Consider the following 12,927-nt stretch of genomic DNA (forward strand, 5'->3'; position numbering starts at 1 on the left):
ACAGGTGCATTCTGGGGAAAATACCTTTCATCTAAAAAAAAATAATTGTCCCTGGGCAAAAAGCCATGCACTGACAGAACTGTTCATTGCCATGCTGGCAGAGTAGCTGCTGGCTTCCCATGGGGTCAGCCACTAGAGGACAGTGTTGATCATTTATGTTCCCAGATCCTTCAAAGGCCAACATGTACTTTGGAAGTCAAGAATAAATGCTGCCAGCTTTCATTTCTCTTGGCAAATTCCTCATACAATTTTCACTTCCAAAAAATGGGAATAAGCAAAACGAATCTAGCAAGTAGGGCATGGGCAAAGGTTATTTTAAACAGAAAATAGTGAAAGTGTCAATATCTTGATGAGGACTAAAAGGCAATTCAGCAGATTCTACACAGCTGTCAGGACATCATGAAAGTGCTGAGTCTGAAAATATTTGACTTGAGCTATTCATGTGAACAAGGCTATAAGGTTCTAGCTGGAAATAAAATTGTGAAATGAGCTCAAGGACAAGCCTCTGGGTCAAGCAGATGAAATGGCAAGGAACTAGAGTTGAAGTCATTTGTTATAAGACAAATAAAAAGGTCTTTAAGAATTGTATTGTCCTTAAACTGTGTTTACCAGAATCTATAACAAAATGACAAAAACACATTCTGAGAGCAATCTTTTATGATTGTCTTCAGTAAATTCAGATTCAGTAGTATTTCACCAGATTATAAATATAATAAGCTATGATTTTTATTGTATTTCATTGTTGGGGCAACATATAGAGGGGTTATAGTTCCATTTGTCAGGAAGTAGATACATTACTTTTTGAACATTGACACTCCTTCTTGTGTTTCTCTCCCACTCCCCTGCTCCCACCTCTCCCAATCATCTTGTTTTTCCCTTTCTCTTCCCTAGCTTTAATTATTTCTAACAAGCTGTTGTCATACATGTTTGTTTTGCAGAACAATGTTATTTCCTTCTAGTATATTATTGACTTGATTTTCTGAAGATTGAACTCATACTTTGATTATCCTAGAGAAATAACCATTTTAAATTTACATGGATTCTCAGTGATTTTATGAAAACAAATATTTTCCATAAATTCGAGAATATGTAAGTTCTTGTTACAAAGTAAGTAATGTCTACACTTGTTCATGGGTAAAATGTGATGTCTATGTTCCTGAATCTCAACAGATGGACACATGAAGAAGACACAATAGGTACTTCATTCAGAGTTTATTGGTCAGAGTTCACTAGGCCAGCCTTTAGGAAAAGGAAGGCATGCTGGATTAGAGTAATCTGCAAGTAGAGTCATATAGGGAATGCCATAAGAAGGAGAAGAAAAGGAGTTCAGATAATGAAATTGCTCTTGGAAAACCATAATCCACTCTCCTCTCCACATTATTTCTTTACTATCTTTCAACCTAATAGTTGTCTAGCCAAATTTTAAGATAAAATTCAGTGGAATTTAGCAAGTTGGCTTTATATACTAATTTTTATCACTTGAATTTGTCCACTCTTACCTTAAAAATCAGAACTTTAAATAAGATAATGAAGTTCTGTTGGGCTCAAATATTGGTACTGTTGAAAACTGATCTGTAGACTTACTCTAATTATTATTATTATTTTTTGCCAGTCCCAGGCCTCAGGGCCTGAGCACTGTCCTTGGGCTTTTTCCTCAAGGCTAGCACTCTGCCACTTAAGCCACAGCACCATTTCTGGCTTTTTCTGTGTATGTGGTACCAAGGAATTGAACCCCAGTCTTCCTGCATGCTGGGCAAGCACTCTACCACTAGGCAAAACTCCTCGCCCTAATCTAATTATTTTAAAGATAGAATGTTGAACTCTGCCCAGGCCACCCTATACCATGGTCTTTCTGTTTATGTTTCCCAAAGCAGCTGGTATTACAAGAATGTGCCATCATGTCCAGCTTTTTTTTGTTGAGTTGGAGCTGGGGAAGTTTTCAGAAACTTTTTTTTAACCAACACTGGCCTGAAACTACCCATTCTTCCAATCTTGGCTTCCAATGTAATTGGCATGATAGACACATGCCAATATTTCCAGCTTGAGAAGGAGGATTTATATACTTTGTCTCTAGAGGTGGAAGTTCCCATTTGTTATTATATGTTAATTAATACATATTTTTACTTAGAGCATATACAAACTTTATAGTACAATTTTTCTTTTACAAACATCATGTTAAAAGCTCAGCTCCATTTCAAATGACATGGAATAAAGTACTTAGTTGCTGCTTTGAAGATCTTTCTGCCCATGTTCTTGATACTAATCAGTAGCTGTGGATGTTTCTCTTCTAGTTTGATATCATGTCAGGCCTGGGTAATTTTCAGAGAAAAATTAGAAGAAAATTTAATACACAGGGTGAAAATAAGAACAAAGGAACATTCACAACATATTCTGAAATTTACCTTTTCATGTTTCCACATTTATAAAACATATACTGATAAACTGGTTTAGTAATACAAGTTTCTGTTCTTCCTTTAAGTTCTTTTTAGCATGAGATAATTCCTGATTTGGGTAACAACCTTGAATTTTGTATACTGGTTTCATAATCGTTGGTGGTCTTTGATATTTAACATATATTTTGGGGGGAAAACTGCACAAATACAATAATAAGCAATTCAGGATAAGATTTGTATTTAGCCAAGGAGGGGTCTGATAATTAATTTTCTGTATCAGAGAGTATATGTCCATAACATAGATTTTGATCAAAGTGTACTTGAAACAAATTCTGCATAAATAAAATTTTGATCAAACATGGTTTCCTTGCAAGGATGGAGGAACTGACCTTATTCCAGAATAATTTGTTGCAGAATACCCATACACCTGCATGATAATGTTAGAGTGGCTCATTCAGTGGTTTTCTATAACATCTTATTCTCAAGTGAAAACTTCACTTTATTTCTCTTGATGTGGTTATCTGAGGTTTGCAGGTTCCTGAACACAAGATGTGAGACTGTCTTGGAAAAAAAAATTGGGATTATTTTTGAACTGTGAAAGTTTTGATACACTTCAGTTGCCAAGGAATGTATGAACAACCATAGCTTGAGCTTTGTTTTTAAGATCATTCTCCAGAATTGAAGCAAACTAATTTACTTTAAGAGAAAATAAAGATACTGCACAGCAGTCTAAATCATTCTGTCATTACTCTGGGCTAGTAATGAATACTTTCATGTGAAAAATATACAAACTTTAAGTATAATAAATTTAAGCATGAGTTAGATATAGTGTATCATTAAAATATAAATTTGTGATGTATTTAATCAAATATAAAGGTTATCATTGAAATGAAACAACCCCCAACTAGCCAATAAAATTAAATAAACTGCTTTTTAACTGGATCCTTGCAGACTCAATTCAAAAAGATCCTCTATCTTGTCTAAGCAATCCAATGTCTACAGACCTAAGGTTACTCATTAATTCCAAGTCTTTAGAACAACAAATATAATTTGAAAGAACAAAAATAATTCCATAATATGTAGCTAACAAAACAATTTAAAACTTTGGAGAGTTGAGTTCAAGTATAACTCTTGATTAAAACATGGGTAAATTTATTTTGCCAGTAGCTCAATGCAATTTTTCTTCCTTTTTTGTTTTCTCAATGATGTTTTCATTGGGATGAAAATCTCTGCCTTCTGGAGGTGGGGGAGGGAAATGGGGACAAAACATGAGAAGGGGTATCAATGTGTAAGAAGCACCTACTACCTGACGAATATAACTGTAACCCTTCTATACATTCATTACCCTGACAATAAAAAATAAAAATAAATTATATTTTTTTAAATAATTAAAAAAAAGAAAATCTCTGCTTTCCTACTGGATGGGGTTACATCTAATCTAATGGCATAGTTTTAGCCCTGACCTTTTTAGGTTAGATTTATGTCTCAGTTTTTGTGTCTGTTGTTACATTTTCTGAAAATTTTCTAGACTGTTAAAGATATTATCAAAAATGTATAGACTTCTGGGGCTGGGAGTTTGGCCTAGTGGTAGGGTGATTGCCTAGCATGCACGAAGACCTGGGTTTGATTCCTCGATACTACAGACATAGAAAAAAAGTCAGAAGTGGTGCTGAGGCTCAAATGATAAAGCTCTAGCCTTAAGAAAGTCCAAGGACAGTGCTCAATCCCTGAGCTGAAGACCAGGACTGGTAAAAAAAAAAATGTATAGACTTCTCATTAGATTTTGTTTAAATTAATATAATTTACATTTGTTAGGTGAGATAAATATAAAAGTTAATATGTACTTAAATTTCATCTCCCATATAGTATACATTCTATTGTATAATATTATATATTCAATGGACCTTTTGTACGTGGATCATGGAACTTTTATACAATGATATACTACCATGCGTTTCTCTACAAGTCTATAATCACTTATATGGTATTAGTCATTTGAAATCACCAGAGTGGGAGTAGTTATTTCCTGGATATCTGAACTGCCCACCTCATCTTGCTCAGAAATAGTCATTAAATCTATGCCAACACACCCTGGTACCTATCTGCAGGGCCTTCTGTGGGTTGCTGTTCTCTCTTTCTCAGAAACAGCATCATAGTATGACTCTACACCTTCCCTCTCAAATGCAGCTGATGATCCTAAACGAAAAATTAACAAAGGTAAAAAATGCACACAAACCAACCTAGTGCTTTCTCTTTAGATTTTATACGATGATTCACAGCCACATCAGACCCACGGCAATGGTTGGAATGTTCTTTGAATTCTTATCATGTTATTCTTTGTTCTCACACTTTCCAGGACCTCATGGATCTATAATTTGCTATATCACTATTTTATTCCTTGCAAATCAATGTGCCTCAATGATCTTTTAGTTTCTAATGATTTCAAAAATAAAAAACTAAAGGCAAAAAAGATATCTAGGCTCAATTGTTGGTTGTATATAGCCCAAAACATTTCTTTGGCCTGAGAACTTCTTGATTTCTTCACCAGTGAGTATATATTTTACTGGCCCAAGATTCTACTGATATACTCAATATCCCACTTGGACAGTCAATAAAGGAGGTTGTAAATTAACAGGGCCTAGATTTCTTTCCTTTCAAATGGATGATATTCAGTTATCTATTCTTTATTTGGGGTCATCATATGAAATTCCTTCTGACAGTTTCCACTATGTATTGTTTATTACATCTGCTCAAAAAATTAAAGACTAAAACATTTCAAAAATAAGCCAGTATTAAGCAACTTTATAAGGTAAATGAAAAATATTCATGTAGACATTACAGAAATATTTTAAATGTTTTTTTTGTTCTTGCTGTTATGTGCAGCATCTTAATGGAGAATTTGAAAGATATTATGGAGATCCTACAATAGTACAGTCTATACTGCTGGCTCACCTTTAGTAGACACATTCCTCCACCATGAATTCTTGGCCTGGTCTGAAAATTTTCCTTAGCTCAGTTTGTTTGCTAACCAATTCCAAATAGCAAGACCTAGCAAGGACAAAAATGTTTTGTCATCCTGCTAAGCTTCTCAAGTATGTATACCTTATGCTATTTACAATGTCTCTGATGGTTCCTTCTTTATGCTGAGCTTTCCATCTGTTCTGAAGGCTGCCCTTCTGTTTGGTTATTTGGCCTTGAAGCAATTTCCCATCTAATACCTGATAAACTGGGGTTATAGCCAGAGACAAGAATATGTACTACTTGTACTAGGTCTTAGGTCCAGATACCTACTGGGTCAGTCCATATGGGCATTTCACAAGGGAGAGTGCTGCAAGTCAAAGAAGGTAAAGCAATGAACCATTTGTTTAAAACAATAAGCTCCTTGAAGCTTTCTATAATAAATAAAAATAGCTAATAAGCATTTTTGGAGTTTTCAGATAATAAACTTCTTTAGGCTATATCCAGATAATCTAATAAACTAAGCTTATTTCAAGCCCCATATATTCCTTCCGTAAGTATAATTCATAATTGAGCCAAGTCCATTAGTCAATAACATGTAAGTATAAGAGCATCAGTAAATAAATCAATTTTTAGTTATATAAACTTTTTGTTGATGCATAACATATATAAAAGTGCAAGTTAGCATAAGAACAAGATTTATGAATTTCCAAAGAGGAAATGTCTTATGTTATTAGTTCCTATAAAAGAGAAACAGAACAGTTAGGGAATGTGTTTCCATCCAGTTACTAACAACTATTCAAGGAAAGTACTAGCTAAGAACTAACATATACATATATACATAGACATATATATGTTTACTATGTTATATACATTATATATATTTGTTGTTCTTGTTGCATTTGAACTTTACAAATAGAAGATAGTTGCATTTTCTGTACTTGATCTCTGACTCAACTTCATGATATGGAACTTATTCATATGATTACATGTAGATGCAGATCAGCAGTTATTAGTATGACTATACAATTTTTAAATCCAGCTGGCTACTGATGGATAGGTGAACAGTTCTATTATTTGCTAATTTCAGTGCTGCTATGAATGCTCCTCTGTGTATCTTTTGGTGAACGTAAGTTCTCATTTTTGTTTAGTATTGCACCTTTGAATAAAGTTGAGGGCCACAGTAAATGTGTTAAACTCTGATACTTCAAAGTTTTAGAAAGGTTATATTATTTATTTTTCTACCCTAATGTCATGCTTGCATAATGGATATCATTAACTTACTCTGAGACTGATTTCCACCAGAATATACCCTTCACAGCAACAAAAGCTTTAGTCCCTGCCAGGCATGGGAACATTAAATGAAAGTTGAGAGCACTCACTTGTTTGAAAGCAGGAAGCTTTGCTAGTAACAAGCCTGAACTTCCACTCGTACCAAATGGTGTCAAAGACAGTTTGAAGGATCTACAAGAGGAAGTCAGAGACCATCAGAAAAAAATCTAGAGAACTGTATAGAACATCATTGATGGAGTTATAGTTAACACCAAAGTATTAATCATTGTGAAGTAGTTAAATGTGTATAACTGACAACATGGTTATCACCACCAGTGAGATACATCAAACCAGGAAGGCATGAAAACAAGTTAAGTCAGTAAACTTTGGCCATGGATCATGATGGACTTGCTCAGAGGACCAAAAGAAACTGAAAATTTTAAGAGTCTAGTCCAATAAAGTTCTGCCAATCAATATCTAAAGAGGATAGACTCAATATTAAAATCTCAAAATCACACAACCTGTTTCTGAATCAACTCTTCTCCATAATCAAATTCTGTCTTTGCTCCTTCCTTGCCAATCTCTTGATTTCTCTCGCTGGCTTCCCACTTGTGTTATCTATTTCAAGAGTTCTTCTAGTGTCTAGCAAGCCACTACAATGGCAATATCTTTTGATTTGCCTTCTTATGTTGGTCTAAATTTCTCCTCCTTACCCACCTCACAAAAATGATAAATTTCCTTTTAATCAGCATTATTGGGATTCTATTAAGTGCCAGAAGCTGGCATGTCATGTTACTCAGATACAGTCTGGGGTAAGGGAAAGGATAGAGTACGACTCATTCTTTGGCGGAGGAGTAAGTCAAAATAGGAAACACATCATTAGTGACTTAGATAATTTGGTTTCCTTTTAGTCCTGAGGAATGGAGTTCAAGATTCCTGAGTATTAGTATGCTGAAAAAGAAAGGGACGAATCCACAAAACCTATCTTATCCATATTTTACCAGTACAAACTTTTATTTCTTAATAAGGGAAAATGATTTCTGCTGGTGTACTGAAATTTCATTTATTGGCAACTTAAGAAATAAAATAGCAGAGTATCTGACTTTGGTAACTGGTGTATTGTATATATATTTGTTTATTTGAATCAGGGAAGGAAATTGGAGAAAGAAGATGATGAGACAAAGGACAAAGGGTGAACCAGTGTAGCAGCAATATTCATAAGACAGTATGTTGGAAAAGAACTTTAGAACTTGGGAGGGGAGGGGGGAAGGAAAAGTGGGAGAAAAACATGGGAAGGGTAACAAGAAGTAATGTACTCACTACCTTACCAATGGTTACTTGTAATCCCTCTACACCTTGATTTAAAAAAAAACAGGAAAAAGGCTAAAATAATTCATTTGGGGGTGGAATTTTAGGTTGAAAGGACACACTGAACTGTAGATTTTAAGAAATAACTGCTGGTTTTGCTTTCTTGCAGTACTGGACATCAAATATGGGGCCCCGAACATTTTAGGCAGATATTCTACCACTGAACTCTAGTTCAAATAAAATATGAAAGATTTTATGAACTCAAGCTCTGCAAAAAGATGCTATAAAAATGTGCAGATAATGGAATATTTTACTTAATTGGAAACAGACTCAGAAGGTGAAAACCTATCTAATTTCATTACTTTATAGGAAACTGTAGCCTCCAAGGCATTAAAATTAAGATATACTATAATTCAAGGGTAGATCCCAGATCTCTTGATTTTCACCATAATCTATTCACTTTCCCAGAATAAAAAACCTTATGGTTTAATTTCAGCCCATTTCTTCTCACATAAACCATGCTAATCTATGTATTCAAAGGTTTGGGCTTTCATTGCATAGTATGAGCATTTTAAAGGAATTTCTCTATAAAAGTATCTAAATTTTCAAAACAAATTCCAAATTCCTACTTATGTTACTATGATTCTCCTGGAAATTAAACTCAGAACTTAAGTCTCTTGACCAAAAAATGTTTCTAAGAAGTGTATCATTTTCTTCATTTGTAACATATGGCTATTTCATCCCCATGTCTTTGTAGCTTTCTGATGTTTTATTTTTTATTTTTAACTCGGGGCTTCACGCTCACTAGGAAGGTGAGCAATCCTGCTTGACTAGACCTCCAGCCCTTTTGTCTCTGGTTATTTCTGAGATAAGGTCTCCTAGTTTTGCCCAGACTGGCTATACTCAGATCCTCATATGTGTCTTTTCATCTCTGTGAAAAGCAGGCCCATGCATACCACCATGCACAAAGTTTACTCTTCAGACAGATTGTCTTGGACGTTTTATCCCGACTTGTCTGCAACCCCAACCTCCCCCTCCCAAGTGACTATGAGAGTAACTAGGCTTATAGGCATGAGCCACCAGGGCTGTGCCCAAGTGACTTACTTTTAACTTGCAACTCATGAAACTTCATTAGTCTGTTCAAGAATTCTTGCATTATGCTACACTGGAAATCTATGAGAGAATCAGGAAATTGTGCTCAAAGTAAACGATAGAACATTTTATGTATGTGTACTGGTAAATATAAATAACAAGAGAAAACTAAAGTTTTCACAATTCAGAAAAGGCAGAAATTGAAGAAACTTGGTAAGAGCAAGGAGTTCTCAATGACTTCTTTCTGGCATTGATTATGTAGAACCAACAAACAAGTAAGCCTGTTTAAAAACAGAGGGGGCAGCTAAAGTAAGTATTCTGTTTATCTATTATAGAAATCTCTTTTTAATCACTTCTACTAGCTTTAAGTAAGCAAAATCTACTAATCTACATTAAAACAAGATGTGACATATCCGACCAGTTACTTATTGGCAAGTGGTGAGTGAAGAATAGAAATGGAAAGATCTAGGGCAGCACCTGTCACTTTGGTTGCCTCTACAAGGCTTTAGTTTTCCTAAGGATTGCTATAATCAGCTGATGGCATCCCAAAGTCATTCCTGCCCATCTGATACTATGCAACTAGACCTAAACTATTTCGGGGGCTCCTGGCACCTTTTCATCAAGTGAAAACCAAAACTCATATAAATCAAGTTGTCGAAAACCCGTGTCAGGTGTGGAAAACTGATGCCACATGTATTTTCTCAAACCAACAAGAATGCAGGACCAACACAAAAATAATTGGCTTTATTTTTATTTTATATCCCTTATCAATAGCCTTCAAAAGAAGTGCGGGCATAGTCAAGATTGTTGTCTTGACTCTGAATCTACAGAGCAAAAACAATACCCCCACAGCTGTCATATACAGAAGATGGCAGTTGTGATTTGTTGAACTGAGTGATCCCAGGTATGCTAATATGCCCAAAAGGCATTCATGAACACCAAACAAACAAACAAACAAACAAATCAAACAACCAACAGCCTTGGCCTTTTACCATTACTTTTCTTTCTTTCTTCGTGCTAGTTCCTGGGGTTTGACCTCAGGGCTTGGACGCTGACCCTGGGCCCTCTTGCTCAAGACAGCGACTGTACTATTTGAGCTCTGCTTCTGGCTTTTTGCAGGTTGACTGGAGGTTCGTGTCTCTCTGACTCTGGTGCCTGGGCCGGCTGGGAACCGCGATGCTCGGATCTCAGCCTCCTGAGCGGCTGGGATTACTACAGGCCTGGACGGCCCGGCCCGGCTACCTCATTACTTGGTGGGGGTGTGTGGGGGGAGGGGGTAGTCACAGTTCTTCCACTTAAAAATCTAGGAACCCCGGTGACCTCGAACCGACGTTTCTGGACTTGTGCATGCACCTGAAGCGACGAAGGCACCTTCTTCACACTCTGGCGTCAGCTCGTCCACCCTTGGGCGCAGTGTCTCCAATCTCCGAGGGGCGCGGGCCGGGGACCCCAACTCCTTAAAGCTGGGGGACGGTCCGCCGTACCAGGCGCACCCGGGGACGTCGGCTTCCCCCGCAGTCCCGCGCCGCCCTCGGGGCGCGTGCTTAGGCCGCGGCGAAGGGCCACGGAACCGTAGGGGGGTGGCGTCACCCGCTCCCCTCGGGGTCTTCCCGGGAACCAGTACCGGGGACTCTCATCCACTCCCGGGTCGGGTGCCCGGCCCGGTCCTCCGGGAACAACCGCAAATCCCGCGGTCCCCAAGTCTCGCGAGGTTTCTCTCCACGCTCGCCCTCGCGCCCCCCCCCCCCCCCCACTCCCTCCTCACCCGCCCTGGCTCTGGTACCAGCGGCTCCCGCTATGGCTGCACTGCGGAGGCTCCTGTGGCCGCCGCCCCGGCTGCCGCCGGCGCTGTCTCCTCACCAGCCGTCGCTGGGGCCGTGCGGGCGGCCCCCGGGCCTGGCGGGCCGGCCGTTCTCCTGCCGCGAGGACGAGGAGGGGGCTGTGGCTGAGGCGGCGTGGCGGCGGCGGCGACGGCGCTGGGGGGAGCTGGGCATCGCGGCGGCGGCGGGCGGGGGTCTGGTCGGCCTCGTGTGCTACCGGCTATACGGGGACCCCCGAGCCGACCCCGACTGGGCTCCCGCGCGCCCCACCGACAGCGCGGCCGCGGAGCCCGAGGATCCGCCCCGAGGCCGCGGGCTGCTGCCCATCCCGGTGGCCGCTGCCAAGGAGACGGTACGTGCCAGTGCGCGTGCGCGAGCGCGAGCCCGGGCCGGCCCGACCCGCAGGTGACTGGGGTGGGGTTGGGGGGCAGCGCTGCCGGACGCCCCACCTGCGCGCCGGGCCCCCGAGCCGGGTGCCCGCGACGCGAGGTCACCTTGACGCCTGACACGGGAAGTTCTGGAGGCCTCGGGAGTCCCGAGGACCCGCGTGGGGAGCCTCCAGGGCTAGGCGGGCAGCCCGGGCTCCTTTCACGTCCTGGGGGATGAGGGTGATGCTGTCATTGCTCTTATCCACCTAAGGTTCCCGCACCTTAAAGGTTGTTGCATGCTACCGACCTTAGACCAAAACGCAAATCACCACCACTTACCCCAACCCCTACCCCGGGGACGGAGGGGGAACCAAACAGCAAGAAAAACTGACTCAGAATTAAATGGCATGACAGGCAAAAAAAAAAAAAAATACACACACACACACACACACACACACACACACACACACACGGGGTGGGAGGAGAGAGAGAGACAAAGGAGCTCTCAGATAGGACAAGGCAAACACAAATGATCCTGGAAACCCAGCGCAGAAGAGTTTTGAAGGAGTGACCTGAGGTCTTAAAAGTGATTGCATTCATGTATGGAAGTGCCAAGAGAAGAAATGTTAAACCTGTGTCTTCCCCTTACCAAAAAAAGAAAGAGGGGCCGGGAGTTGGGGCTAGTGGTAGAGTGCTTGCCTAGCATGCACGAAGACCTGGGTTCGATTCCTTGGTACCACATATGTAGAAATAAGCCGGAAGTGGTTTTGAGGCTCAAGTCTTAGAGCTCCAGCCTTGAGAAAGCCCAAGGACAGTGCTCAGGCCCCGAGTTTAGGCCCAGGACTGGCAATAGATAGATAGATAGATAGATAGATAGATAGATAGATAGATAGATAGATAGATAGATAGATAGTCAGATTTAGAATAAACTTTTTTTTCTAAAGAGTATATTCCTGTCTTTTCCCTCATGAAAACCAGAATTCCTAAAATAGGTATAGTGTATTAGAAGATGAGCAGCACAGCAAAAGGAGGAGACAGTGAATGAAGCCAACTGCTTCATTGCATGAAAGTCAGACCAAGTGTAAGACATAAGAAAGCAAGATTTGTGTTGGGGTGTGTGTGTGTGTGTGTGTGTGACATCATATTTACTAGTCATGTGAATGACTAATAAAATTATCTAGGAACGTTTTCCTTGCCATACTAGAAGGTAGAAGATCGAAAAGTTTGGATGAAAATAATTGAGAAACCAGGCAGACTTTTTAAGTTAATGCAGTTTTATACTCTTTTTAAATTTTTGACTTTCACCGTCCTCTCCATATGCATTTTTGTGGCTTAGGAAGGAGAATAGCATTAAGTGTGTGTCCTGATTGACTGAGAGCTCAGTGTGTGTGTGTTGATACCAAGACACTTTAGGGCCTTGCCCTTCTGCTCAGCTTTTTCTCTTAAGTCTGGTGCTCTACCACTGAGCCACCAGTCCCTTTGGTGACATATTAACAAGGTAGCAAAAATGCAAATCATATTAACATTAGTTTTAAAGTTGAGAGACAGTATTCTGCTGTTTTTACAAGACTTTCTTCAGAAGGCAACACTTAGCTGCTTCAAATACTTGTGATTGTATCATTTGTAAATTATTTAGTCTCTCTCTCTGCCTGTATCCTCATGTGAAAAAAAGGATATGGTTTCATACAATGTTAAGGGAGCCAAATGAGTTAATAC

General features: G+C 39.7%; 1 protein-coding gene and 1 long non-coding RNA gene across 5 annotated transcripts in view; one reads left to right on the forward strand and one right to left on the reverse strand.

Annotated features, from left to right (window-relative positions):
• Positions 1 to 2,474: 2,474 nt before the first annotated feature.
• Positions 2,475 to 10,767, reverse strand: LOC150049204 (uncharacterized). The gene is made up of 4 exons (XR_016539029.1): positions 10,016 to 10,767; positions 9,036 to 9,104; positions 6,734 to 6,815; positions 2,475 to 2,954 (listed from the first exon to the last, which is right to left on the reverse strand). It is a non-coding gene; the product is annotated as an uncharacterized LOC150049204 (long non-coding RNA).
• Positions 10,768 to 10,784: 17 nt separating this feature from the next.
• The window catches only part of Micu3 (mitochondrial calcium uptake 3), an 85,167-nt gene continuing 83,024 nt past the window's right edge, over positions 10,785 to 12,927 (forward strand). For all 4 annotated transcript variants that reach the window (XM_090353995.1, XM_090353994.1, XM_090353992.1 and 1 more), the window contains exon 1: positions 10,785 to 11,195. In XM_090353995.1, coding sequence (XP_090210121.1) covers positions 10,821 to 11,195 — 375 coding nt within the window. In that variant the 5' untranslated portion in view covers positions 10,785 to 10,820. The remainder of the gene's footprint in view (positions 11,196 to 12,927) is intronic.

Source organism: Megascapheus bottae, chromosome 20 (genome assembly GCF_031878675.1).
Source record: "Megascapheus bottae isolate mThoBot1 chromosome 20, mThoBot2.hap1, whole genome shotgun sequence".
Lineage (NCBI taxonomy): Eukaryota > Metazoa > Chordata > Mammalia > Rodentia > Geomyidae > Megascapheus > Megascapheus bottae.